At 46.3% G+C, this 27757-nt stretch overlaps 1 protein-coding gene across 1 annotated transcript in view; it reads left to right on the forward strand.

Moving 5' to 3' along the window:
• SKIL (SKI like proto-oncogene) overlaps positions 1-27757 on the forward strand; it is a 621859-nt gene that overhangs the window by 363293 nt on the left and 230809 nt on the right. The window contains exon 4 of the mRNA XM_069618566.1: positions 23941-24188. Coding sequence (XP_069474667.1) covers positions 23941-24188 — 248 coding nt within the window. The remainder of the gene's footprint in view (positions 1-23940; positions 24189-27757) is intronic.

Below are 27757 nucleotides of genomic sequence, written 5' to 3' on the forward strand. Positions count from 1 at the left end.
CATGTTATCTCGGGACAAGGGGGAAACACTACATCCATGCCCTCAAACTCTGAACTGAGCAGCGGCCTGGCTCCTGAAGTCAGAGTTCGGGCACCTCCAACTTCCTCAGAGATGCATGGATATACTTGGAGAAGCAAGAAAGCCTAACATCAGATATTGCTTGTCCAATAAATGGAAACGCTTTGTCATCTGGTGCAATTCCAAGAGCATCAATCCCATTGACTGCTCACCTACCCGTATTGTGTTGCACCTGACTCACTTACTAGACTCAGGCCTGTTTTTTAATTCCCTGAAGGTTCACTAAGCTGCACTCTCAGCTTACACCACATCCCAACAGAAGGTGTGGTGGTGGAAGATCCCGGTTATTAAGGCTTTCATGGAAAGGGTAAAGAATTCATCCCCCCATTTCTAGCCCGGCTCCTAGATGGGACCTAAATGTGCTATTAGCCAGACTTATGGGGTCTCCTTTTGAGCCTATGCATAAGGCAAGTCTCGAGGCTCTTACTAACAAGACCGCCTTCCTAGTGGCAGGCACTTCAATAAGGAGAGTCCGTGAACTACAGGCCCTTTAAATTCTAGACCCTTTTGTTACATTTCAGAGATAAGGTGGTTCTGCGCACTCACCCTCGGTTTGTGCCCACATTTATTTCTGTTTCATGTGAAGCAGTCTATAGAACTGCCAACTTTCTTCAGAACCCCACTAACGTGCGCAGGGCAGTCATGTGCTACCTGGAAAGAACTAAACCACTAAGAAAGACGAACCAGTTTTTCGTTTGTGGTAGAGAAGAAGATCCTGTCTCTAAATCAGCCATCTCGATGTGGATTGTCAATTGCATCACACTCTGCTACACTCTTGCAAAGCGAGATCTACCTTTCAAGCCTAGTGCACACTCTACTCGGTGCACTGGGGCTTCCATAGCATTCATTGCAAATGTTCCTCGCAAGTCCATTTAAAGTGACATCCTGGAGTTCTGTACAAACCTGTACAAAACACTATTGCCTAGATACTCACTCTAGGTCTGATGCTCAGGTGGGACAAGCAGTACTAAGACATCTTTTCACTACTGTTCCTTCTCCCATCCCACCCCCAACTCCGGGTACTGCTCGCTAGTCTATGCATAGCATGCGATTCTAAGCAGATTAACAAGCATCAGAAGACATGCATTACTTAACTTAATAGCATTTCTGATGATTGTATCTGCTTAGATTCACATGCGCCCACCCTTCCTCCCCGCTCGGATGGAAGGAACATAGACCTCATACTACTATTCTCTCTTTTCTGTACTCACTCACGATAGTCATAAGGCTCCTTCATGGCAGAAAAAATACAATCAGAGGGACCTCGACGCGCGACTGCTTTTGAGTACTCTACACGCCACGTTATGGATAGTGTTACAGGCACGCCCATGTTGACGTCCCCTTTCAATCCTTGAAAGAACAGATGCAATACTACGCGGTTACCACTTGATGTCAGACTATATGCACTGCATGTGAATCTAAGCAGATACAATCATCGGAAATGCTATTACGGTAAGTAATGCATGTCTTATTCTTTCCTGTGTCCTGCACACTTTTCCATCCTCTTTTGATGGACTGTATCAGATCTCGCTTTTTGTTTTTACAGAGCCAAGCTAGCAGGCGTCCTGGCTTGTCTCCCTCTGCATGCTGTACTCTGACGTCCCGTCCCCGTTCCTCTATACTGCGTGGGCGTCCCTTGCTAGGGACGGGAGACAGAACCTTTTTCACCAGAAAAAACCTTCCCCTTTAAATTTAAAGGCACGTCCGGGCATGGCCTGGGGAGAATGGGCTCCCCTGATGCCGCCCACCAGCGCCACTCCTCATTCCTCTTGTCTCTGTCGACGGGAACGGACTGCTTTCACCAGCGCTCCTGGGTTAGGCCTCCAGCCTTGTAATTCCACGCGCTTCTCCCTGGAGAAGTGTTTTCTTTTTGTCTTCTTCTTCTGGTCTTTAATCGGATACCTCTCTCCTCTGGCTCCACGCTCCTCACTGCACAGTTCGAGGTCAGCATGTGTTCAGCCTGCAAGGGGCTGTTCCCTACGTCTGACCCCCTCACTCTCCGCCTCCGCTGACTTGTCCCTGACCATGGCTGGGAGTCCTGTACCGCGTGCAACGCGCTTACAACGTGCTCTGAAGAACGGGGGAGGGAGCTTTTCGGAAGTTTGCCTCCAGAGGACTCAAAGGAATTTGTCAAGACAAGTCCAGGCCCAAGGTAGGGGCACTGTTTTCATCCGCACCTAGAGCGGGAAGGACCTTTCAGGTTCTTGTACCAGTGTAGGTACCAAGGCTACTACAGCTACCGGCCGTCAAGCCGTGGGGTCGCTAGATGCTACCGGTTACTGCGCTAGAGGCCCACAAGTCTCTATTACTGGGTCTACACCAGAGGGGCTACACCCTAATACTGGACAGAGGTCCAAGGTGGTGCCTGTATGCACCACGTACCCCGCAAAGGTAACTCCTCCCCCAGGAGGCGCAAGAGCAGGAGCACCTTTCAGGTCTTGGTACCTGTGCAGGTACCAAGGCTGCTAGAGCTACGGGCCGTCAGGCCGAGGGGTCGCCAGATCCTACCAAACACTGCGCTTAGGGGCCACAAGGTTCTATTACCGGGTCTACGCCCTAGTACCGGACAGATGTCCGAGAGGGTACCTGTATGCACCAAGTACCCCGCAAAAGTGACTCCTTTCCCAGGAAGCATAGGTGCGGGAGGGACCTTTCAGGTCCTGGGTACCAGTGCAGGTACCAAGGCTGCTACTACAGCTACCGGCCGCCAGGATGAGGGGGTCACGAGATCCGATCCAGTGACTGAGCGGAAGGACCACAAGGTTCTTTTACCGGGGTTAGGCCCAAAGGGCTACACCCTAGTACCAAACAGATGTCTGATGGGGGTGCCTGTACGCAGCACTACCAGCGGCATCGCCGAGGGCAATCCGCCTACCAGACCCGTCCTGAGGTGCAGGGTAGGCCTCAACCTCCACCGCCAGGAGTCTTGGAAGAGGTGGGGCCCAATGTGGCAATCACCACGACACAGGCCCGAGACATGCAGCCTGATAAAATGGTGGCTCGTCAGACACATCCCCCTTTGGGGACCAGGTAGGGGAACACGTTTCCAGGTGGGACTGGTCTTCACTAAGTACGTGGCCCACGGCACACACTTCATCATTGCAGGGCCGATGCACCCCGCAGACAGTAAGGCAGAGTGGGTTCAGCCGCAGCACCCTGAAGGGTGAGAGAGGGTATGTCCAGACATGGGTCCCTTGCTCGATGCGCCATAGGGAACCAAGCTGCACCTCCCTGAGGAGGCCCAACAAGGCTGAAACATGTCTGGGGTTGCTTGTGTTTCCATGCAGAGAGGACCTGTTCTAGCAGTTTGGGCTGCTACCATTGGTGGCAGTACCTGACTGATTTGCATATGGCTGGACCCCTTTTACAATGGCGCAGACGGTGGTGTGGAAGGTTGCCAAGAGCAATGCCAGTGGTTCAGATTTATTCAAAACCTTCCACCCATCACTTTTGTGGTCACAGCAGGGTAGGGCTCAACCTCCACAACCAGGAGTCTTGGAAGAGGCGGGGCCCAACACGGCATCATCACGACACAGGCCCGAGGCATGCAGCCCAACAAAATGGCCGGCGGGCCAGATAAAATGGCAGCTCGTCCGACACCATCCCCCCTTAGGGGACCAGGTAGGGGAACACGTTTCCAGGTGGGACTGGTCTTCACTAAGTACGTGGCCCACGGCATACACTTGATCGTTGCAGGGCTGATGCACCCCGCAGACAGTAAGGCAGAGTGGGTTCAGGTTTCAGCACCCTGAAGGTCCCGTGCCCATGCCCGTGCCTCCAAGCGCTCCACCGGCCTATGAAGACAGGTTTTCTTGAAAAGCCATGACCCTCAGGGACATTCTCCCTCCGGTTCTGTCGCTAGCACCCACAGCCACTCCGCCCTTGGTTCCAGCACCTCCGGCCCCTTTGCAGCCCCAGCTGCCCATGCCAGTACCCACAACACCGGTTCCCAAGCTTCCACCGGTCTTGGCAGCCCCACAGCCTCCTTCTCAGCAGCCGGCTCGGGTCAGCAGGTCACAGCTTGAACCCCATTCGGTGCAGCCTACCCTGTTGGTACCTCGACTCAAGTTTAGACAGCTGGTGGGGGCCCCCTCAAGCTGTTGGCACCCACAGCCACACTCCTCAGTCATTTCCGGTGCAGCACCTGGCATGCTTCAAGTTAGGAGTGGTGAAGGCCAAAAAGGGTTTGCCAAGACATAATGGAGTCCACTGTGGCGCACATTGACGCCTCAGGCGGTGCCATTTGCACCGCTACTGGCAGGAGGAGGACTGCCTGGCTACGGCAGACCAAATTCAACCCAGACGCCCAGGAATGCCTACTGGACCTTCCCTTGGGAGGGAGATCTGTTCCATTTTACGACAGATTAGGAACTTGATAAAAGGAGGAACAGCCTACATTGCAGTTACACTGCATATCATCCTGGAGTCAGGAGAGAGGTTCCCGGGCGCACAGGACAGCCACTTATGCAACTTCCTTGGCTTTTTGCAAGCACTACTGTTGGGATGCTGGCTCCAGGTCAGACGCGGCATTCTAGCAGACAGTACTAAGGAACTTGTTTTCTTATGGAGGGTCATCTCTCCACCCTGGGGGCTACATTCAGTTGTAATTGCCCATGCAGTATGGAGGAAAGGGGACGAGACTTGAGAGTAATTACAAGTTGCTCACTGTAGTGATTAACGTACTCTTAGTCCATAGTCTCCCTTTCCTCCATACGTCCCACCATCCCCCCCCTAATAAAACTGGTGTCACTTAGCCAATTGTAATATTGTCGACACCTCAAGGGGGACTGAGGAGTGGTGCCAGTGGGCGGAGTCAGGGGAGCCCATGCTCCCAGGACCGTGCCCTCCACACGCGCCTCTAAATTTAAAGGGGAAGAAGTTTTTATATGGTGAACAAGGTGGTCTCCCGTCCCTAGCGAGGGACGCCCATGTAGTATGGAGGAAAGGGGACTATGGACTAAGAGTACGTTAGTCACTACGGTGAGTAACCTGTAATTTTTTCAACATAGTTCTCATAATTCAGGGTGCTTAACCTGTGATAATGTTTCAGGCATTCCTGCTGCAACCGAGTCGCAGGCCTCGTCTGCGGTCATGCCTGTTGCTTGGTCTATTTCTTCTAACGAAGCCTCCGCCCTAGATCACTCCCCTTCTTTTGTGGCTTGCATGCCGCCTGCCTTGGCTATGGTGACCCCTCTGATGACTACCTTGAAGGCCTCCCACAAGGTCCCGGCTGATGATACACTGCCAGTGTTCTATTCAAAATAGTCTATAATGCCTGCCCTCAGGTGTTCTCGGAACATTGCATCCTTCACAGCTTCTCTGAGCTTCCACGTCAGGGTGGGTGCTCTGGGAGGGAAGGCCAGTAACCACACTTTGTAGTCGGCAGTTGTGAATTCGCCTAGTTTCTGCTCCTGTCAAGATATAATCTAATCTTGTGTATAGATCTAATGGGGCTGTGTAGTGCGAGTACCCTCAGGCCTGTGGGTGTAAATTCTCCAGATATCTGTGAGATTAAAGGCTTGTAACCAGGTGTTCAGAGCTTCGGCTGCGGGGGCTGGATGCGTGTATTTCCTGCCCGACCTGCCAAGGCCATAGTCTAATGTGAAGTCAAAGCCCCCCCCCCACCCCCTTCAACCGCCATACTAGTGTGCAGTTTCTGTAAGGTCCGATTTTGGGTATATAGCGAGCGTCGTGGTTAGGGGCAGAAGTGTTGACTATACACGCTTCCCTTTTTTTCTAGCAGACCATGCGCTATAATCACACTGACTTTCATTGTCCGCTGCCGTTTTCAGCACTCGGAAAGGTACCATCGGTGCTATCCATAAAAATTCTCCTCTGGCATACAACGAGCCCAATGTGGTCCCCCTCCACCTATCAGTAAGCACGATTTGTTTCTCCTGGATGAGGTACGTTTCCTGTAGAAGCGCGATGTCCACCTTTTGCCGGTGCAAATGTCATAATTCTGTTCCTTTTGATGTGACTATTGTGCCCCCCTCACATTCCAGGTGGATATTTTAAGTTCCTGGGACATGTTTGCCGTCTCCTCTGCCCCTCTGTGGTCCTGAGCTCCGCTTCCCATGTGTCTCATTTGGGTGTGTAGGCTGTTTCCCGACTCTCTCCCAACTCCTCCCCCCAGCTACTCAACAATTGCCCAGCTCGGTACCTCGTGATCTGGCATTCCCGCTTCTCACTCCCATCCCAGCCTTTTCCCTCCACTGGTCCCAGGTGTGCGGCGGGCGAATACATAACCGCTAGTATCCTAGGTAATAAACTCTGATGGATGAAGGATACCTCCCTCAACATGTGTTCCTCTACCAGAGTCCACATTGTTTCCCCTCCTGCTGTCCGCTAGGATCTGTAGCCAACTATAGCCCAAAACGAAACCAGCAATGATAGTAAAAAAAGGTCAGTTGTTTCCAGTATCTCTTTTGGCGCAGCTCCATCTCATACTACCAGCTTTCTCGAGATGCGCACTTTGTTTCCACTGTGCTTTTCCCTTGTCTCCCTGTCCCTGTCGGCAGGTTCTCAGAGGCCATCCATTTGCGTATGACCGTAAGTCTCATTGGATATAACAGCATGAATCTGAGGCCAGATTCACAGAGCCTTCTCTTCACTGAGGCAAAGTGCATTCTCTCTTTTTTTCACCTGTAGGCTGTAGTCGGGGGTATGCTGTGATTTGCGCTGATGCCCTTTGTATTGTGCCGCCTTTTCTGAAGCATTCCAAGATTCTCTCTGTCCTTATAGTTCAGTATGCAGGCTACAATGGGCCGCAGTGGGGCTCCTGGTGGAGGTTTTTGGGCCAGAGACCTGTGCGCCCGCTCCACTGTAAATCCCTGGGTGAGGACGCCTGGGCCAATCGCTTGCACCAGCATATTTTCAAAAAAGTTGTTTGGGTTTGTCCCCTCTTCTCCCTCTGGGAGCCTGACAATCCTGACTAACGTTTCTCCTTGCTCGGCCTTGTGCGTCTTCCACTCGCCCCTCTAGGTTTCACACTTGCTGTTGTAGTGTTGTGATGTCTTCACTATTGCCTTGAAGGCAGCCTGCATTCTCCGCCACCTGTTTCTCTAAAGTCATTGTTCTTTCAGCGAGTACCCTGACATCCTGCCTCAATAGATTCACATCTAGACCGATTGCGTCCATCTTGGTTTCTAATGTTTTTAAGGCCACCATGGCCTCCAGGACTCGTTGGTCTCCTCCGCTCTGTTCTAATGCTCCTTTTTTTGCGCAGAGTCGGGCTGTGTTGCAGCTTCTCTTGTGTGCGTTGTTCTCGCAAATGAGTCTAATGTAGATTGCTTAGTTCAGTTTTTGGATGCCTTAGAAGGCATGTGTGGACCCTTCACTGTCTGCCTGCTGTCAGCCCAGGCGACCCAGTTTCCCCTTCGTCCTTGGATGTGTCTCATGCTGTGCTCCTCCCACCAGGACCGGGCTCTGGCGATGCCTTGCAGTTGGGGTGCGCCTTATCAGCGATGGCTGCCTTCCTGGTTTAGATGGCCTCTATGTTGTATGCAATTTGTCCTGAGTGGCGCTTAAGCACTTTATGCCGTCCTACAGGTGTGCAGGGCCCCTGTCCCTGCGGCCTGCTTATGCCACGCTTGTTGTTAGGCTGTTCTTCCTGTGGCAGGTGTACCTCTCGGTCTCTTTTGTGCCTGAAGGGGCTCCTGGGCTCCAGGCGTCTCCACCTCCTTATGACTGTGCCTACTCAATTCCGGGGGAAGCCTGTTTTCTGCCCCTGGCTACTCATCCATGAGCTCCTGCATTGCCTTTCAGCTGCGCTCCCTGCACATTCTCTGCTCCGGTTTTCCTGTAGCACTGTGAGAGCTCTGCGTGTCGGATGAGCTCCACCTGCTCGATCTGCAGCGGTGTTGCGCCCTCCAGGCTGTTTCTTGTGGAGCACTGCTCCGTGTTGGGCCGTGCATCTGTTTTTCTTCTACTGTTTGCAACTGTCCCCTATAAGTGGCGCTCAGGCCCATTTGCCAGTCCTTCACTCCATGTGGAACTCACTGTTCTCGCCTCCCTGCTGCTTCTGGGGCTGCCAGGGACTCAGCGCTCCTAGCTTAGTCCTTCTCAGGCTTTTGTATGTTTATCCAGATGGTGGTGTCCGTGGTCCTGCTCCGTGCCATGTCTCGTCTGGCATGTGCGCAGGTGTTTGTGTAGTATGGGCGCCACTGTGTATTCACACTTGCACACTTTTACTTTCTAGGCGTTGCACTGGTACTCTTGAAGTCTCGTCTGTTCCCGCTGCCTCCTTGTTGCTCTGTTGTCAGTTTGCCAGCTTTATTGGCACTGCAGTCATGTGCTTATTACGCTGCATCTCATTAGCTTGTATTCCCTTTCTTTCGCTGCTTGTGCTTAGTGTCTCTCTGCCCTCACTGGGACCGGGTAAGCCGCCTCGCCCGGGCCCCTAGGCCGCCACTTACACCCTGTTTGCTCTTGCTTGAGTGCAGCCACGATTCCTTGTTCGTTTGTTGTATTGCGCTTAGCTCCTGGTCCTGCAGTGCTGTTCGTCCGCTTTATTATTGTGCACGGCAGTGCTTGAAGCACAGCTTGTGCCACTGTCTCTCCACGCATTGTGACTGGGCACACATGCTCTGGTCCTCTCCACACTGGCCAATCGACATCCATATCCGTATTGTCTCAGCCGGTAGGGCAGGCTAAGCTGCAATTTCCAAGGCCGCTGCCATGACCGGGTAACAGCTCACACTCCTGATGTGTTTTTCGGCTGTCTCGTTCCAATAGACGCTGTTTCCGATTTTCATTGGGATTTTGCCCGCTTGTGCCTTCTCTATTCATGAGACCATCAGCCCGCCTTCCTTTAATACATTTAGCAGAAATGCTATCTCGGTCAGGATCTTGCCAGATCTCGCAGGAGCAGCGAGGAAGACGTCCCTACTTCATGGCTGCCTGGCCATGCCCATACGTTTGTCCTTACCTTGTTTCGATTTACACATTCTCATTTGGTAGGTTTTCATTTATACAGTTAACGTCTTGCCTGGCCTAAAATATAATTTAGCCCAATAAATGGAGTTTGCATATGATTGCTCACTGCTCTTTTGTATACTGCAATGTCCAATAACAAGCCAATTTATTCCCGGCACTATAAAAAGTCAGTTGTTGATGAACAACCATAAATTAATAAATCTTCTGTGTTTTTGAAGCTAATTGAATGAGTTGCCCGCAAGATTCATCTTCAGTATATTATGGGTAAAATGCAATGTCTTTTTATGTCACTGTTGATGAAATGTTGATGAATTATTGATTCACTCCTTGTGTGTTTTTTATTTTTTATTTTTGTAATGTTCTTAATATTGCACTCGATTGTATTTTAACTCTACTTGTGAAAAGCTTACTTTTGTAGGCTAACCACAATAAAAAAAATTTAAAAAGTTGCCAGGAATGTCGGTTTACAAATGAGTTAACTGACCAAAGTCGCATTCCATTCAAAATTAGTGTTATTTGACACACATTGTCATATTGATTTATTAACCATAATTTGAAAAATAATACTCCAAGACTGATCTTGGTAAAAGTTAAAAGGTTGAGCATGATGGCCATTACCCAGTTTCACAACAAAGCCCTCTGCCTCCTGCCAGCCCCCCACCAATACATTTCCCATAGACTTCAAAACCAAAATGCCCAAGGATGAGACCACATATTTCCAAGTAAATTAGGGGGGATACTGCATTCAATTTAGATGGCCATCTTTGTGGCAGTGCTGCTTCTTGTGGCGCACAGTCTGTTTGCCTGCTGTAGCTTAAATCCTTAGTCTCCTGTAGTCCCTTGCTGAGTCACCTGAAGACTGTTCACAGGCAATCTCATGTTGAGGCATTCCTTGATTGTAATTCTGAAGTCTAGCTACAGGCACCATATATGACCCGGATTCCTTAAACTGAGACTTGATCAGCCACCAGCTGAACCCAGTACCAACCCTGAAACTCTTGTCTGCACCCCAACCTCAGGGCTTTCATTACTACCAACTATTGCCATGAGTATGCTTGCCTAACTCTTCTGACTTACCAATCAATTTTTACCCCTTCACCCTTTAAATGTTTACAAAGCAGTGAAAGTTCAGAAGAGGACCTGAAATCCAATCCCGTGAGAATTAAAACAATGCTGAGAAATGATTGGATAAAACCTATATTGATGGCCCAAAAATCTAAGGTGTTGAAACCATTATCTATTTTTGACAAATCTAGGGGCTGGCGCGCCAAATATCCGAGGAAATCCCCAAATTCAGCTACTAGAGCCAACTTTCTAAGATTTCGTCTAAATCTGCTTCTTGCTTGAGAGAGAAAATCGATTTGAAAGCTAGTAGACTCCGAAACTGTTGATTGTGATGTATGTAAAATGCCTTTGGTACAGACGTTGAAACATATGATCGATTGTAAAGCTACTGAGAAACTAAGATTAAAAATGTTGCAACATTTTGTCCATAAGGCTCAAGATATACATACAGACGACTTCTGGGATAGGCTAATTTCAAGACACGAAACCTTAGTGACTAATGAAGTGATGCAACCAGTCCACAAATTAGAGTTAGTTACTTTTAAAAACAAAATGACATGATTTGTATCATTTTGCCTTTTAGGAATTTTGGTTTTATTTTTCACTTCACTGACTTGATCCAAGTAATGTAACAATGCGAAGAAGGAACAACTTTTTTAATCTTGATATCACATGTTCTGAAAAGTCTCTTGTATCGACTAAATCATAATAATAAAATAGAAAAAGGCTATAGGTCACAAAGTCCTTCCCTGCTGATATGTCTAGCCTCATCTTTTGTGTTGGAGCCTGGATGTATGAATCTGCTGTGGGGTCCTTTTGACTTCAGATTGGTGGATGCCCTCCTTTCTTTAAGGAACCTGAAAGTTATCCATTTGTGATGTAACTACACTTTTGATTGACTATATCCAGTGGTAGTCTATTGGAGAACTTAAAATCTGCTAGCTGTGACACTTTGTAGATTGTACAGGGGAAAGTCTTTTCAAGTCTGTATTGATAGTTTTGCCTTTTAAATTTGAAGCCCTGTAATGTCGAAACCATAATTTTCCTTTGTTTATTAATTTGTAGGGCGCACCGAACCCGTAGGTAACTGGGCGCAACGAGCACAAGGGTTACATAGTATGATGGCTTACTTAGAGAAAGGAGGGAAGCAAAAATTATTAGAGGAATAGAAAAGAAATTATTACAGAGGAATATATATAGAAATTATTACAGAGGAATACATCTGAATTATACAGTAAGTGGCTTATATCAGGTGAGTGAGAGAAAATCAGGTAAAGGTACAGTAAATTATTCAGGAGGAATACATCAGAATTATACAGTAGGTGGCGCATATCAGTTGAGTAAAGGAATTACAAGTATGCATACAGTAAAGAGCAAGTGTCATTAGATTGCAGCAAGTTCAAAGCATTGCGTCTAAAGCGGAGGAAGGATTGGTCGGCTCTGAGAGAGGTAGACACTTATTTTGCAAAGGGTGCTGAATGTCTGTGACATTAGATGCCCCCTCAACCATAAATTAAATGTTTCCCAGACTGAGACAACTGAGCTCACCGAGCCCATATTGCACTCAAAGAACTCTATTATATCTGTGCGGAGCGGATCTACTACCCATTCATCTCTCAGTAATGCTGATGGCATTCTCCAGCAGTATGCGGTTTGGTCAGAGTCGGACAATTGAAGATTTAAGAGGATTGGGGAAAGGTCTGAAAGCGTGCGGGGTAGTATGGTGCATTCTACCTATTTGGGGACGACTTCAGGAGAGCACAACCAATAATCTATGCGGGAGCTGGAGGCGTGCATAAGTGAGTGGAATGTGTATTCTTGCTGTATTGGATGCAGTTCTCGCCAAGCATCCACCAGGGGTATTGGAGCCATGGCTTGAAGGATAGTCAAAGCCGATTTGGTGTGGTTTCAATATCCCTTGGACGATCCATCTATCTCCGGGTCCAGTATTGTATTTAGATGCCCCCCCCCAAAAAGTTATCTTGCTTCTCCCACTGGTGAGATTAATTCCAAAATCTGGAGGTAGAGCTCTGGAGTGTCAATGTTCGGGCCATATGTGTTCATTTATATTAGGTCTTGGCCCAGCATTGACCCCCACACAATTGTGTATCTCGCTTCTGCATCCACCCTAGATGACGCCATTTGGAAGCCAGTGCGTCGGTGAATCACGGTTAACACCCCTCGCGCCTGTGAGGAATAGTCCGTCCCTATTCTTTGCTGGCCCCAATTTCGGGCAAAAGATTCAGTGACTCTTTTGGTGGCTTGAGTTTCTTGTAAAAAAAAAGAGGATATCAATCCTATGTCTGCCGGCACAAGCCAGACTTTTCCTAGCTTTTATGGGGTTTGCCAGCCCTCTAATATTCCAAGTTAAGTCATATGCCTAGGGTCTTCCTGGATGCTGCCATCTATGGTGTTTGTCTACGACTGTTTTAGCCATCTATGCTAGCACAGAACTCTTAAAGTACTTTAAAATAGTCAGATTTTCAAAACAACCACTTAACCCCACAACTCCCCCCTGTAAACTGAGGTTTCGAATGTGTTTGTTATAAATTCTTAAACTTTCCCTTTCACCCTTTCCCTGTAGGCAACCGGCCTTTCTCTCCTTCTCCACCCGCCCCGCCCCTCCCTCCCTCACCATCCCCCCAACTGGACATTGTAGACCCATTCTTTAACTGCAAATGTGGGTGGCTCTGTATAGTGGAGTCCATAAAGTTCAGTTCAAACCACTCTTTAGAGCTGCTGTGCCAGTCTTCGTTGGATCGGTAGACCTTTGTTATGAGTCTGCCTCAGATGTCCCATCATTGGTCAGGTATTCGGCTGCTCCGGGGTTTCAGACCTGTTCGTGGGCATTGGGATATTCCTCTCTATGTACCCCATCGCGGGCCGTCTGGAATCCACTGGAAAAGTCAGGGTACATGTGGATTCGCGCAGAGTCAAATGTTAGCGTACCTTTTTCACGGGAGAGACTAAGAACCAGGTCCCTATCACGGTAATTGAGCAGGCACGTGATTATCATACGTGGTGGTGCCACATGTTTTGGAGTTGGAGCAAGAGACCTATGGGCCCTCTCAACCAAGAACTGCTGAGAAAACCGTGTTTCGGGAAACGTGGATCATATTGCCTCCTCAAACTAGATTTTAAACGGCACATTCAAGGGTTTCTCAGCCATGCCCACCACCCTTAAATTGTTCCGTTGTGACCTGGATTCTAGATCGTCACACTTAGATTGAACCACTTTCAGGCATTTCTTGATCTCTTCGATCTCCTTGTTTTGTACGATCGATGATTGTACATTTGTATTATGGTGTAGTATCTTCTGATATAATTGTATACTCTTTTGCATTTAGGACACTTGGACTGTATTTTCATAAATCGGAAATGTTGCTTGTCTTAAGTAAAACCCAGCACATTATTTTTGTTAATTACTTCATATATATTTTTTAGCATCTGCTGTGCGGACAACTTTGACTTGGTCTCCCATGTGAGTGATCTGCACTCTGTTCCTTCCTAGCTGCTGTCACACTACCAGCAATAGTTAGTCTAACCTCCTGGGGAAAACAACTAGGTCCACTACATTATTCAGCTGATTTAATGGGTCCAAATGGGATGTATTTGAAACTCTTGTGACTTAGGTAGTCGGAAGCATAGCAAAAGCTAGTATCCATGAAGGTCAAATTGCTTAGAACACCATTGTTAAAAGTACTGTGTATGCAGTGTAAACCGTAGTAATACAAGCTGCGAATGTGATTGTCCTGAAGCGTTATTTGTTGCTAAAAGTCATAGGGTTTAGGCCTGTGACACAGGCAAGCCAATGGACTGGGGCAGAATAAAACACACAGCAGGTGCTAGCCTTGCCATCACAAGAAAGTATTCAAGGTTTCATGAGAGCAGAGCCCTTTTTGTCTTCAAACAACCACAATCAAGCCCTAAATGACAGGTTAGGTAGCCCGCCTCGAGTCCTGCAGATCCAAGATGTACAGCTGAGTTGCTGATGGATTTTCTTGTCCACACACAGTTCTACAAATGAAACCCGACGAGAGCAGCATTAGCCTGTGTTGTTCTTCCTCCAACATTAGAGATCGGGACTCGGGGCCCATATCTGGCACTTTAGAGTAGAATTATCGATGATTCAACTTCCTCTATACAAATAGTTTTTGCCTTGCAGCCTGTGTTTTGGAGGACTCTGTATTCTTGGAATATTGTGGTTGGCTGTGAGTCAGGGTCTAACTCGGGGATAGGTTTGGGAACCAAGCAAAAGTGGCTCACAATACCAAATCGAAATTCATGACCTTTTCTTAATACTACCTCTAGGCACAAATTGTGCCTCTAAAGCAGTACTGCATTGGCCTGTTGGTCAGCCTTTCGGGCATTTCCCTATAGGATAGTCTGAGCCTGCTTGCGTCTAATGGATTTTGGACAAATCTCTCGGTCTTTTGATGCAGCGATTATTTTAGTTTTTTGATTAATCCCATTTGCTAAACCTTGACCAAGGAATTATTGAAGGGACAGCTTCTCCCTAACACCTAATCCCACACACCTGAAACTCCCCACCTTATGTGCAACTGTGTGACCTGCTTCCCACGGTTTCCTCCCCTAGTTGTTCTTCAGCCCTTACTGCCAAATTCTCCGCCCTCCCAGGTTGGTCCTCCACTCACTGTTTATCTGCTGCCTACGCTGTGTTCTTCCCCCTATGACTGCAAAGCCATACAAGACTGTTAAGGTTAACATCAATCCACACTAAACCTTCACTGAGAGATCCGCTCACCCACCTTCAAGCAGGTATTGCGTGAGATGCATAACCTGGTTGAAAACTGGGCTGCAGAGCACAGGTCTCCTGAAGGAAAATGTGCTTATTATCAAGCAGTTGCAAAGCTAAGTTGGTTTGAGTCCAGTGATGTTATATTTAAAATTGCGCTGTTGACATTAGTCAGCCCTTCAGCTGGAATTGGGGATAGAGAGGGTGCCCTATATCACTCAGTATATTTTAAAGACAAGTTTTGGTCATGTGCCAGACATTGCACATGCATGCTTGAATTAGTCTTGAACATAAAAACGTGCGCCATTCTGCCTGTACAAAGTACCAGTAAGAGGATGGCTTTTAATTTGTGTTTTTGACTCTCGGGGAAGAAAGTCCTAAACTCAGTCAATCAGCCGTCTGCAAGTATCTAATCTTTTAAGACTATACTAATGCAATCTTTTTTAACCTGCCAGGTCGGCATGTCTTGATAATTGCATTTCTTTATAAAGACTAAGTAACCCTTACCATGCAAAGTACAGTGTCTGAATTAAGTAAAGCATCATTGACTTGCCACTCCCACAGCTAATTTAGGTATGCTGGCTATGTAAATAAGATTTCCACGTTTAGGATATATTAGACGACCAGGAGTCTTGCTGCAATTAAATTACCTTTGAGAATCCAATGGGCTACTTATTGAAAGATTAGCTTGATTATGTTTAGTGTGTTCGCCGGCTTGACCAGTTCTATTATGAGCTCTACCACTACTAAAGAAAGGAGGAGGATGTTGTGCAGTGTGATGCACTTTTGCCGCCAGGAGGGATGGAGGTGAACCACCTTTTGAACCTTGAGCAATCCCTGATGTAACTGCCTTTTCCGGTCCCTACCTTGAACAATGGAGTCACAGGGTTGGATGGCAGATGGCATTATACAGGGCCTACTTTGTCATTTGGAGGGTTTATGGAGTGACGTAGACAGCTGATTACTGCTTGAAAGGTATCGGCATACTTGATCGAAAAACATTTGACCTTTTCAATTTGACTGAATTTCTTTCATCGTTTTTTCAGTCAAATTAAATTAAATATATGGGGTGGGAGTAAGGGAATATGTTAATGTGGGGGGAGGGAGTGGGGCGGGGTTGCGGGTGGTCTACCCCTGCATTATCGACCAAATAAAGGGCCCAAAAAAGTTGGTCAAATTGGAAACGGTCAAACATTTTCAACCAAGTACAACTAAACCGCTGGAAAAGAGGATGAATCATAATGACTTTTATACTGGTAATCCTTGCACACACAACCTCATAAGATATACACACAACGAGCCGACCTCTCCTTGTGAAGTGTCAATTTCTCGAAGTACTACACATCATGACACACAGGAAAGATAGCAGATAACACTACTAATTCCTCCAAGGAATCTGAATTATTCGGCCCTGCAGACCAAGAATTTGATAGTTTTACAACTGCCTCAAAAGATGTATGAATTTACTGAAGAGGACGCACACTTTTAAAACACACAGCCATACTGTTTCTCTAAATGGGCAAGACTCCATTTGGTTCAACCGAGAATCGTCCCAGTAGTAGGCACTGCGTCCAATGTCAAATAATTGCTTTATCTTCTACACAGTGGACATGTGCACAATTAAAACAAAGCTACATTTGGCAGCACTAGCTGCGTATACCAGCTCATAAAATAGTCACGTGCTTGTGGGAACCAGAGGTAAACGCTTTCATGGAAGTGATTAAAAGGATGCAGCCACCAGTCTTTAAGCCAGCAACATGATCGAATCTAAACAGTGTTAAGCAGGCTAATGCGACTGTCCTTTGAGCCAATGCACAAGTGTTCACTTAAACATCTGTTATTAAGATGTTTTATTTTTCACAATCAATTTCGAAGAGTTGCAGGCTCTATCAAATGTGAACCATTTGTAGTGGAAAATAAAGATAAGATGGTGTTTCATGCACACCTGCATAAGTTCATAACTAAACTTAATGCAAACCATAAAAATTGTGTTGCTTGGTTTTTTCCCCCCCTCCAAAATCGACAAACCAAAAAAGTTATTTGTAGAGCAGTCCTGTTCTATAGTAGAGTGACCAGTTTTTCACAATAATATAAATGAGATCAGGCACAGCCATGCAGAGTAGGACTACACTCCACCCCAATCCTCCAAGCCTGTACCTGGTGGGAACCCATGGTAAATAATTTCAATTTCCAGCACTGCTCCTGGATCTAAACTGAGGATTTGGCTGTGAATTTAAGCATGTGAAAAAGGATGGTTATTACAGACCTGTGATGCATCAATTTCACAACCAGTCTGTGCAAAATCAGTTAATGAAATGTGGCTGCTGCCTGAAAGATTGGGGTTCTGTGTCCTATGTAAGGGTGTCAAAGAAGGATTCTAACACAAGTGGCATGATTCTGGTTATAGCCTTTATTTTGTAGTGAAGAAAAGGATCCTTACTATCCTTGACTTGTAAGAGGGGTTGCCCTTGGCTTCTTCACCTCATATCTCAGTTCACCGCTGAGAATGCCTCCCTTCTCTTGGTCTGCTTTGGCACAGTTCGACACAAGCCCACGGGGAATGACTGCCTCCCCTGATGTCTTTATCACAACTTCTGCTTTGGTACCAGGAGAAGGACTCCCTTTTCCTGCTCTAGCTTGATACAGTCCCTTGCTGCTTAACGCTTGATATTCATTTTGCCTATGTGATTTGTTTTCAACAATGTCCAAATCTTGATGGGATCCTAGACCGTTCTCTTGTAGCTAGTGGACTTATCTCTGTCACTATAATGAGGATGATTTTCTCTATGCTTTGGTTTACTTCTGTTGCGATCCCGGCCAGTGGGCTTATCTTCCCCACTGGTACGAGGAGGAGGAGGTAGTTGAAGGCACTCTTGATCCTTCAGGAGTCTGTCAGTGGTATGCCTTGTACGAAGCCAGGTTGGGATTGTGTGTGCACCTCCTGCCTGCATCCCTGCTTCCCCTCTGGGTCTTCTGTACCACTCTTTACCTGCTTTCGGGCTTTGTTACATCACCAGGGATGGGTGTCCGTCTTCTCGGCTGGTTCGGCTCTCCCAATCTGCTTCTGTGGCGTCTCCAGCTGCCAGGCCGCCCGAATCTTCTTACCCTTAGCGCTGTGCAGGGGTCTGCTCCTGCAGAAACCCTGTTGGGACTCGCATGGTTGATCGCCGGTGTCCTCTGTCCTCCTTTTCCTCGGGCCTACAACCAGATTTTGGATTAACGCTCTCCGCGTCTGTTGCTTCTCCCACCAGGCGCTGCAGGTGCGCTCTGCGCTGTGGTTGACAACTTTACTAGTCCGTTGTGCGTTTTATACACTGTAGCCTGTTCTTGAGGGGCGGGCTGTCAGAGTCCCTTGTTACTTTTGACAGGTTGATCTCTGCGTCTTTGGGGCCACCTCGTCTTAGTACCTGTATTGCGAGCAGTCTTTCTGTTCTTACTTGTCTTGGTGTTTTCGAGTATATGGTGCTGCTTTCAGCAAGAAGGTGGGGGATTGAATGATGAGCTAGAGAATGGGGAGATGTTTTATTATTCTCGGGGCTAACCCGAATATGGTCGTCCTTTTCCCCAAGTAGAGGGTACCTCCCCTTGATGTCCTCCCGCATTAAACCACCCCTATGGGGACTATTCAGGAGCAGCCTCACCTCCGTAGCCTCATGAGAAGGAGCTCCCCCTTGGAAGGAAGTGACAACACCTTGTGAATCGTCACACCATGCAGGGGTGATGGAGATCTGACTTAAGTTATTGTGCGAAATAGCTAGGGTTATGCCAGTTGCCATCCTTCCTTTCCCCAAAACCTTGATTGGGTTTTGGCTTTTAAATTAAAAAAAAGCTCCTGAGGATGGGGGAGACTGAGGGACCAAATCCGGGACATTGAGGCAAACAGGGATGTCTGGTTAACCGAGCTATAGGAATCCAATATAAAACACACAAATAAGTGCCTATGTTTCATATTGTTCACCGCCGGGCTAGAGCAGGGGTTTGCAACCTTTGTCTTCCGATATTGTGGACCCCAATGATCCCTCACCATTGACTATGCTGGCTAGAGCTGATGTGAGTTGTCATCCAAAACATGTAGAGAGCCAAAGGTTACAGACTCCTGGGCTAGAAGGATTTCCCCATAAGCAAATCTAGAATTGCAAGAAGAATAGTACCTTGCATCCACCAGTACTTTTGTTATGCCCCTGCATAAAATCCAGCTGCGCCAGCAGATCAAGCAATTTAGTTAATCTACTCGACCTAAGAAAAATGAAAGTGAACTTGATACCATATTTTTTTGTATTGAAAAAAAGGTTTTGAAGCAAGAAGACCTATTATCAACCATGTTAACGTGCCTTTTCAATGTTCTCCTACTGGACTGGTTGGAACACAAATTCCTATAGACCGCAGTGTACAAGATCCCCCAAATGTGAGGTGAGGCTGATCTAACCATTTTATTACATTTGGTGTTAAGTTCAGTTTGCAGTAACGTTTTGGTTTGAGTTGGGTTTAGAATAAGTCTATAAGTTAGGATTTGATTTCGGTTTAGTATAAATGATCCCATAGGTAATGGGCCTCAGCAGAGGCTCAGGGTAGGCTTAGAGTGTGAGATCGCATTGGCACTTACTAAAGAAAAGCAGCACGAAGTACGGCAGAATGTTATCAGAGAAAATGTGGTTGGCTAAAGACTGATGCAGATTATTAATCGGAAATTGATCATTTGTGCCCCACAATGCACTCACTAATGATCGGTCTACTTGCACAACAGCTGTGGCAGAAGGGGCTATGGTGGCTCGACTGCAGCTGCCCCTCCTTCCCACCCCCTCATTTCTGATCTGTCCCATCAGGCATATGTGAAAAAGAGCACCTATGTCTGAAGTCGACGTTGCATTTTCCTTACCACTTCCTCAGGTTTTCTCTCCATGGGTCAGAACTTCCAATGGAATCTCCGCTGTCATTTGCTGTGGGTCCTTGCTCCCTACAATCAACCTGTAGTTGTTGATCCAGTGCCTGCTGCTGAACCAGTTGAGCATGGACCCTAGAGAATTGGCCTTTCATGCTCTGCCTCACTCAGGGTCTGGTGGATACTACCTATACTGCTGCTGGTCGCTGTGTCCATCCAGTATTGTCCCATCCTGGGCACATCTGGCTTCACCACCCAGGACCCAACCTGATTTTTGCCATCTCCCCTCTCTGCAAACCAGAATCAAAAGTACATTAAACCACCAGTTATGTACAATATGTTCATTTTCCAAACTCCTTTTATGTTGCTCTTCCTCAACACTGCTCCTTGGGCTCTTGGGCTACCAAGCTTGCCACACGTAGGTTCAAGTTTATACATTCTAACAATACATAAATCGACCGAGAATATTTTTTCTGACTCATTAACAGTGCTATACTGGGGTACATTTACAAAATCGATTGACCCTGTGCAGGCTGTGAATTTTCACCTACTGACTTGGTTAATGCAAAATCTTTCTTGTACCGCACTGGCCATAGGCCACATCGATACCTTTATTGTGCAAATTAACAGTCTAAGCTACTTGCAGTTCATGATTAGGTACAGGTAGGCAGAAAACAATCGTTCTGAAGGTCTTGACTTGGAGGAACATTGGGCCTCGTTACAAGTTGGTTGTTGGGGTAATAATCAGTGGTAAAGCGGTGGGAATAGTTACTGCCATATTACCGGCCCGCTCAACTAAGAGTTGAAGGTAAGGTGGAGGGAAAACCTTGAGCGAGATGCTGGAGGGAATTCGACAGCCTGCCCACCAAAAAATGGCCAAAGCGGCGGTATTATCGCTGGTGGTAATACTGCTCAAACCCTCCATGGAGTCTTATGGACTCCAATTAATGGGAACTAACATCACCTACCACCACTTATAATCCGGCGTACCAAGTGGTGGTAACTGTAATACCGTTTGATATCTCGGCGGATTTACTGCGGATTTAATGCAGAGATACCACCAAAACACGTAATGAGACCCATTGTGGGTACCTGTACACAGAGGATAGTTGTATAGGTGTGGAAAGACCAAGGCCCCCGTCAACTCCTGTCTTTACTTCTCAGTAAAGAAAAACCTTGTAGTACTTTGGACCAATTACTAGATAGCAGCCTGTGTTTGGCATGTGAATCTAAACTGATTAAAACTCCAGAAACACGGTTACTGTTAAGTGAAAGTCTTATATCACAAAATACTTCATACAAGCGTGAAAGCTTTCAGTGGTCTGGCTTAAACATATTCTTGTTTTTGGACTGGACTTTCTGATACCTTTTACTTGCAGACAGGGTTTCAAACCATAGACAGTTTTTTCACTCACTCTGGGATTTCATACTTTGGCTTTGTGTATAGTTTCACGCCAATAAAAGTCCCTTGGGTTAGTCTGGACTTTTATACTTTGTCTCCCAGCATTAGTGTTTGAAGTAATGAGTAGTTTTCTAGTCCACACTGGCTTGTTAGTTTCCCAGCATGCAGTGTTTAAATCGGTGAGCAGTTCATTTTTCTTCGTGTCCCAGAATTCCTCAACCCAACAGGGAATGGCTTCTCGCTCTGTTCCGGATTTTGACTGTTCACTAACATGTAGTGCTTCAATCTGTGACAATCTGTTAGCTTTGTTTCGCAACATGTATTATCAGACAAGGAATAATTGTTCAGTTTGCTTTGTGCTTTTACGCTCACGTTCCCAGACTACAGCGTTTCACACACAGCTTCACAATGCCTTACTTGACTTTGCTTTGCTAATGTACTCCAAGAGCCTACATGCAGCTTTACTCCTTGGCTTCCACTAACTTTCTGACTCTCTGGGCATTGTCCCAATCTTGCAGCCTTTCCATTTCAATCCGTGGGCTCTTTCCTTAAGCCTCTTCCGAACAATTATCCATATTCCATCCTCAACCTGCTGTTTGTGTTTTGCAGTTTGGGTCGGAAGAAGCTTCCGGTGCCATGCCGCTCTTCTCACATGGGCATCCGTACATAGGTTACACAGTTCTCCAGCCAACAACTTCCTTTCGTTCGTTCTCCACTTGGCAGGGTTAGTCACCTACTCTTCCCTAGGACTAACTTCTGACAGCAAGCGGCCACTCTACCACAAGCCTTTCTTGACATACATTTTTCTCCACTGTCAGTTGCAAGATAGGGTTTCTATATCCCCACTGCTCACTGATGTTGTTTTGTTCCTAGCTCCCATTGCTTGCACTGGCCAGCCCCCTCACAACAGATGGATGAAGACCCAACTCTGCTAGCACTGGGCTTTTTGAGGTAGTGTGTCCATCAGCTTGCGAGCTTTATTTATCACTTATTTACAGATAGGTAATTGTATTTTACCAATTAGACTGGCTGTTATACTGGTAGTCCTTAGTGCTCCCTCCCAATGGAGCCCCTGCCCCCAACTACCATTCCCCTCTTCAGCTGTAATCCTTCAGTATTAATAAAAGCACTACAGTCTAGAGTGCTGGCAGAAGCATAATAAGCCATAATCTGTCCGCTATGCACTGGATTCTCATGGTAGAAACAAAAGTGTGCAAACCAGAGGCCCAGAGAGGAATTGTACCCATTGAACCAAACTCTTTTGAATTGACTCTTATCAGGGAAGCCTAACGACTATAGCCGATGCTCAAAGATCATGGAGAAAAGGACCATCAGTGGTGGTCAAAAGCTTCCAAGTGTGTGACCCAGGCTGCTGGAAGGAGTTGAAACCAATGAGTTGCGGGTGCTGTGGTCAAATCAGGTGTCCGTTTTTTTTGCAGGTCCTACAAGCAGACTACTGAAGATGGATAGGCATTTTCACAGGTGGCTCTAGTCAGTACAAATTGATGCAGGATAGTCCCACGAGGAGCAACAGCCGCAGATGTTTTGACCAGGAAATCACTTGAAGGCGCATGAATGTTAGAGAAGCGTCAACAATGCTACTTGGGTTTCTGCAGGCAATAGCTGCTCCCATGTCTTGTCCGATAAAAATCATTGGCGATGGAAGCTTCTGGGGAGGACACAAGGCTGATGGGATAATGTTCTTGCTGATCTAATTTCATGGAAGAGACAGAGCCTGAAGCAGGATTCCAGAGACTGGAGAGGCAGAGTTTCACCTTCAGTAGTTTTAGCAGCCAGCAACGCAGTCCGCCCTGGGCAACGTTTTGCATGTCTTGTCTCTCCATCTTCCAGTGAGTTATCTTTAGAATGACTTGATGGTCTCCCTAGTTGTACTTTCGCATATCCTCCCAAACCTTCATCCTAGTCCACACTCCCACTCCACTTGACATCCATGCTACAGTTTTGTGGGCCATCCAGGTTAAACCTTCACAGTCACAAGCACACTTATGTGGATTGAGGAGACCCTCCTACAGCCTAAACCGCATTCGGTTTATAATAAGATGCTTTTGTGAGCTCTGCAAATAGCTCATATAAGCAGAATAGCCAAAATGTCTGTTCTCCTTTTAAAAACCACACACAGGGCCATAGTACTTAAAACAGTAAAAGGGTTTCAGAGCAGTGAAGTTAACAGTAAGTTACTTCCAATGTACAAACCAGTACACTGTGGGAGAATTCGCTCAGTGACGAAATGGAGTGAGCAGGGAGTTGGATGTGTCCAAGGGCAGCATGTCAACATTGTTTGCATGATTCGGTCCATGCCGGCAAAATGTTTACGACTATCAAAGTTAACAAAAGGATAGTCAAAGCTGACTTTCTAACCCGAACAATCAGTACTTGATTTTCACTTCTTTGACTCCACAAAATTGAATGGTTGAGAAGCTTGTAGGCCACCACCTGCCAAATTATTGGATCTTTCCAGCTGGATCAGTGTGTGTAGTGAATACTGCTACATTCTGAAATGTATTGTGGTATATTGGTAGACAATAGTGGGACATATACTGTTTTTATGAAAAGCTTGTCCATACTTCATTTGCATTCACATCCGATCCAAGTTGCTTAACAATGCATGCGTGAGCAGTAGTATCTAGCTGACTCAAAACCCTAATCGGTCCACACCTTATACAGGACCGAAGGCAGCACCATGTGGTTGTAGAAAGGTATGTCTGTACATCTCGTTGTTAAAGGAGTAATTCTAAATAAATGCCATTATTTGCTCAAAAATGTTTCGCCTTTTATTAATTGCTCTATTTTGTTGTTTTTTAGCTATTACCTTTACGTCTATGATAAAGTGTTGGCTCCAAATGTGTCGCTCACTTCTGTTGCGTCACAATGCAAAGATGCTGCACAGTTAACGAGCAAAATTTCAGAGCTGGAAAAGTCTTCAACAGTCCAGATAGAAAAACACACAAGAAGTGGAAAACTAAAGAACTGTCTGTGTTATCCAGATTTAACACTAGAAGAGCAGGAAAAAGTGGACCTGAAAAAAGGCACTGAAGTTTGTGATGGCTCACGTAAGTAGATAGTTGTTTTGTAGCACATTTTGGTACAGTATATGGAATGTAGATGGGTTCAACCTCTGCAGGCTTTTAGGCACAGCTTGATTTCCTTTTTCAATGCCATTTCGATTATTCCGAACTTGCGGTAACTTCTACTGCTTTGTAGTAGTACTCAAATCTGCTTTGAAGAACTGTGAACTAAGAGGCCACTGTGCATGAGTTTCCCTGTACATGGTCAGCCTCCTTAATGTCTATTGCCCATTCCCTCTCCCTCTTCAATTTGAATGGTGAGACTGGCAAATTAAGGCCCTTTGACTGTTCTTTTGTAGCATGAGCTGTTCACGTTAAAACATTATGCAAAAACAATATTTTTATCTTTTCAGATCCAAACTTTTTCTCCTTCTGTAAAGTTTTGATTTGTGTATGCCACCACAGTTTGGCTTTACGTTGTGATCTTTATTTGGCCATTTTTTGGCTAACCTTCTTGTGTCTAGCCATCAGTTGTGCTTCTGTCAGCATTTTCTAATCCGGCTCAAACGTAAAGTTATTATGATAAGACCAGAATCAACACCTTTCTCATATTTCTGATTTTCAGAAGAACATTGCAATTAGATGTGTTGTATTTTAAAACGTTAGGGTTGGTAGCATGTAGGAAGACTAACCTGCAGCTAGGCAAGCTTTCCTGGCTCCACATATTGGTAGAGGTTGTTGAGCAATCAAGGGCGACTCTTTGACTGGTTAAGATATCGGTTGAAAAACAATGCGTCGTGGGTGTTGGTTAGAATTTCATTTTTGTGCATATTTTTCCCCACTTGTGAGTCCCCCAGCACTTTTTGGACTCTTGGATTTTTGATCAGTTTTCCTGAGTGAGTGGGACCCTTTTTCCACACTCAGTCTTTTACCTTACCTCTGGGAAGCCTCGCCAACCCTTTAGGTTTAATTTTTTTGGAGTAATGCTTTCCTCCACCTTTTTAAGGCATCTCCCATTTATTATTGCAGTAAACGAGCACTTTCTGTGCAGTATAGCTGCGAGGTCTTTGAGCTGCCCTTTCTAGTGACAACTTTACAGTGACAAGTTAATCAGAGTGGCTGGTGGCAATGAAGGTTTTCTACCGATTTTTGTGAAACCTACACGCAGGCTTCTATCACAGCTACGGTAAGGGACACACAGGCCACCATTGTACTAAAATTATGGGTGGCTTTTTTTTTGCCAACTCTTGATGATTTGTCCTTTCTTGAGCCTTGTTCTACCAGGCTTGGTGGGGAAGGTCTTGATAGTTCTTTTGTCTTTGGGAGGCTTTGTTGCGAAATTCTACTAAAGCTCCAAGTGCCTGAAAGGACAGGAAGTGGGGGAGGTGACCGAAACTCCCCTCGTCTATGTCCTGCAGTGTGGGTGCCTGGATCCAGTTCGAACTGGTAGGCTGGCCAGTCCCCACATTTGCAAATAAAGCGTGCAAGGTGATTGGATGTTCCAGCCGTTTTTCCTGCATAAAGGCGATGGTCCTGGAGCAGCAAGAGAGTCAACCCCTGGAATCAAGAGTCTGCCACCGCCAGTGATCACCAAGGACTGAGTAACTGCTACAGCTCCAGCCTCCTGCTCTTCTGATCGCTATGGAAGATCCAGACCGGACGACTTCCTCCTCTGGACTGGTGGACCTAACCAGTCTCGAACCTACATTTTGAGCTGTCCCGTGAAGAGATTCAACAGTCCTGGGCTGCAATTTCCCAATACCTTGGGACCTAGACCAATCTGCTGTGCATCTCCCGAAGAGTGGTTTCGGCTGGAACTTCGGGGGCATCCTGCTGGACCTACAGTGAGACTTTCCTGCACTCAGAGGATTCCCTTCCAAGTTGGGGGTCAGTGAAACAGAAGCCTGCTGTATGACAACTGTCGCTGAACTGAAGCCTGTTTAGAGTCCCAACGAGCCAGTATTGTGAAGCTTGCCTACTGGGCATCCAATGCAAATAAGCGGACGCCTGCTCCTGACAAAAGTTCCTTTTACAGCCTCCATGTCAAGAAGCTAAACAGGAGCTTCTGTTGTCTCACCTGGGTACCCGCCGGTGACAGTCTTCTTTCTTCATGAAAAGGTACTGTCCCGCTCCTAGGTATTTACGTGGGTGCTTGCTATGTTAAATCGGACTGCTCCTGAGCTTTCTGCGACACATTGGGGTGGACAACCCAACAGTTTTCCCATGCCTATCCTGCCACTTCCTGCTCTCCCCAACGGATACCATCAGTTTTCACCTCTTCTATAGACAACCCAAACCCAACACCTCTTTCACCAAAGACTTAACAGACTTGGTCACCACCATGTCATTCACGAATGCCAACATCTTACTCTGCATCTTCAACATCCCGGCAGCCCAGCAACCAAGTAAATGAAGGAAGATTACCACTGCCTAATCAACACACTGGACCTCACACAGCACACAAGACCCAACTTACAGGAAAGGTAATATTCTCAACCTTATCCGTAACCTCATCACATACCTGTACACCCTCCATCACAGCTCTCTTATTCTGCATGACTGATCAAACCATCTGGCAATCCCCTTTGAGATTAGTCACGCCACACTGCTCAAGCAAACAAATTGGAAACTCAGCAAAAAAGCCTTCAGATCCTTAAGAACTTCCCACTGGAGACTCTTGTGGAAGCCATCACCAAACGCCATGCTGCTCTACCTCTGTTGAACCAGACTGCAACTTGCTTTTTCAAGAACTCAACACCACCTTCGCAAATCACTGCCATGCCCCAGTGAAACAGTGCACCCTCAAGCCTAAACCTTCTACACCCTGGTACACACAAGAACTCAACTTCAACAAACCAGCAATCAGAAAATAAGAAAAGAATTGGTGAAAATCCTGCAGCAAATAAAACCTCTGCCTGCTCAAGGAACTCCATGCTACACGCAGATGAATGATCAACACTGCCAAGGTCAACTATAGACAATGTAAGATTACATTTTTTCTATGCAACAAGTTATTAATCAGGTGACCTATTCAGGATGCAACATTAGGATTCACAGCAATTTTTGCATGCAGCGTAATTTGTTTCAGAGGATCCTGTAGTGGGGATTCCTATGTGAATAGATGCAGCAACACTGAAAGAATAATTGAGAGCATTAAACTATACCATACTACACTATCCCCAGCTGTTATTTTGATGATTATCAAACTGTGCGAGATGTTATCAATCCCTGCATTTACCAGGTGCCGGCACCAATCGCCTTTGTTTATTTTTTTTAATTAAGAGTTTTCCCCAGAAAAATGCTAATGGAAAATCAGCACATCTCTTGCAAAACAAACACAGAATTACTATAGAAGCTCCTGACCACTCACCTTGCTTGCCATCGCTGTGTCTTCCATCCATGTTTTTTACCGTGCGCAGGGTGTCGATGTGAATTGCTAATCAGAGTAGGAAGGGACACAACCTTTCAAATGTTTTATTATAAGTGGTTTCGGGAGAGATCTAACCTTACAAATAAATGTTGCCAGTCTGACTTTTCACTGTGATTGAGATTAACATGTTTGCAGCACTCTGACAGCTTGATAGGCCAAAGATTATTCATGACCCCTCCCAGCA

This window comes from Ambystoma mexicanum, chromosome 10 (genome assembly GCF_040938575.1).
Source record: "Ambystoma mexicanum isolate Mex_15411 chromosome 10, UKY_AmexF1_1, whole genome shotgun sequence".
Classification (NCBI taxonomy): domain Eukaryota; kingdom Metazoa; phylum Chordata; class Amphibia; order Caudata; family Ambystomatidae; genus Ambystoma; species Ambystoma mexicanum.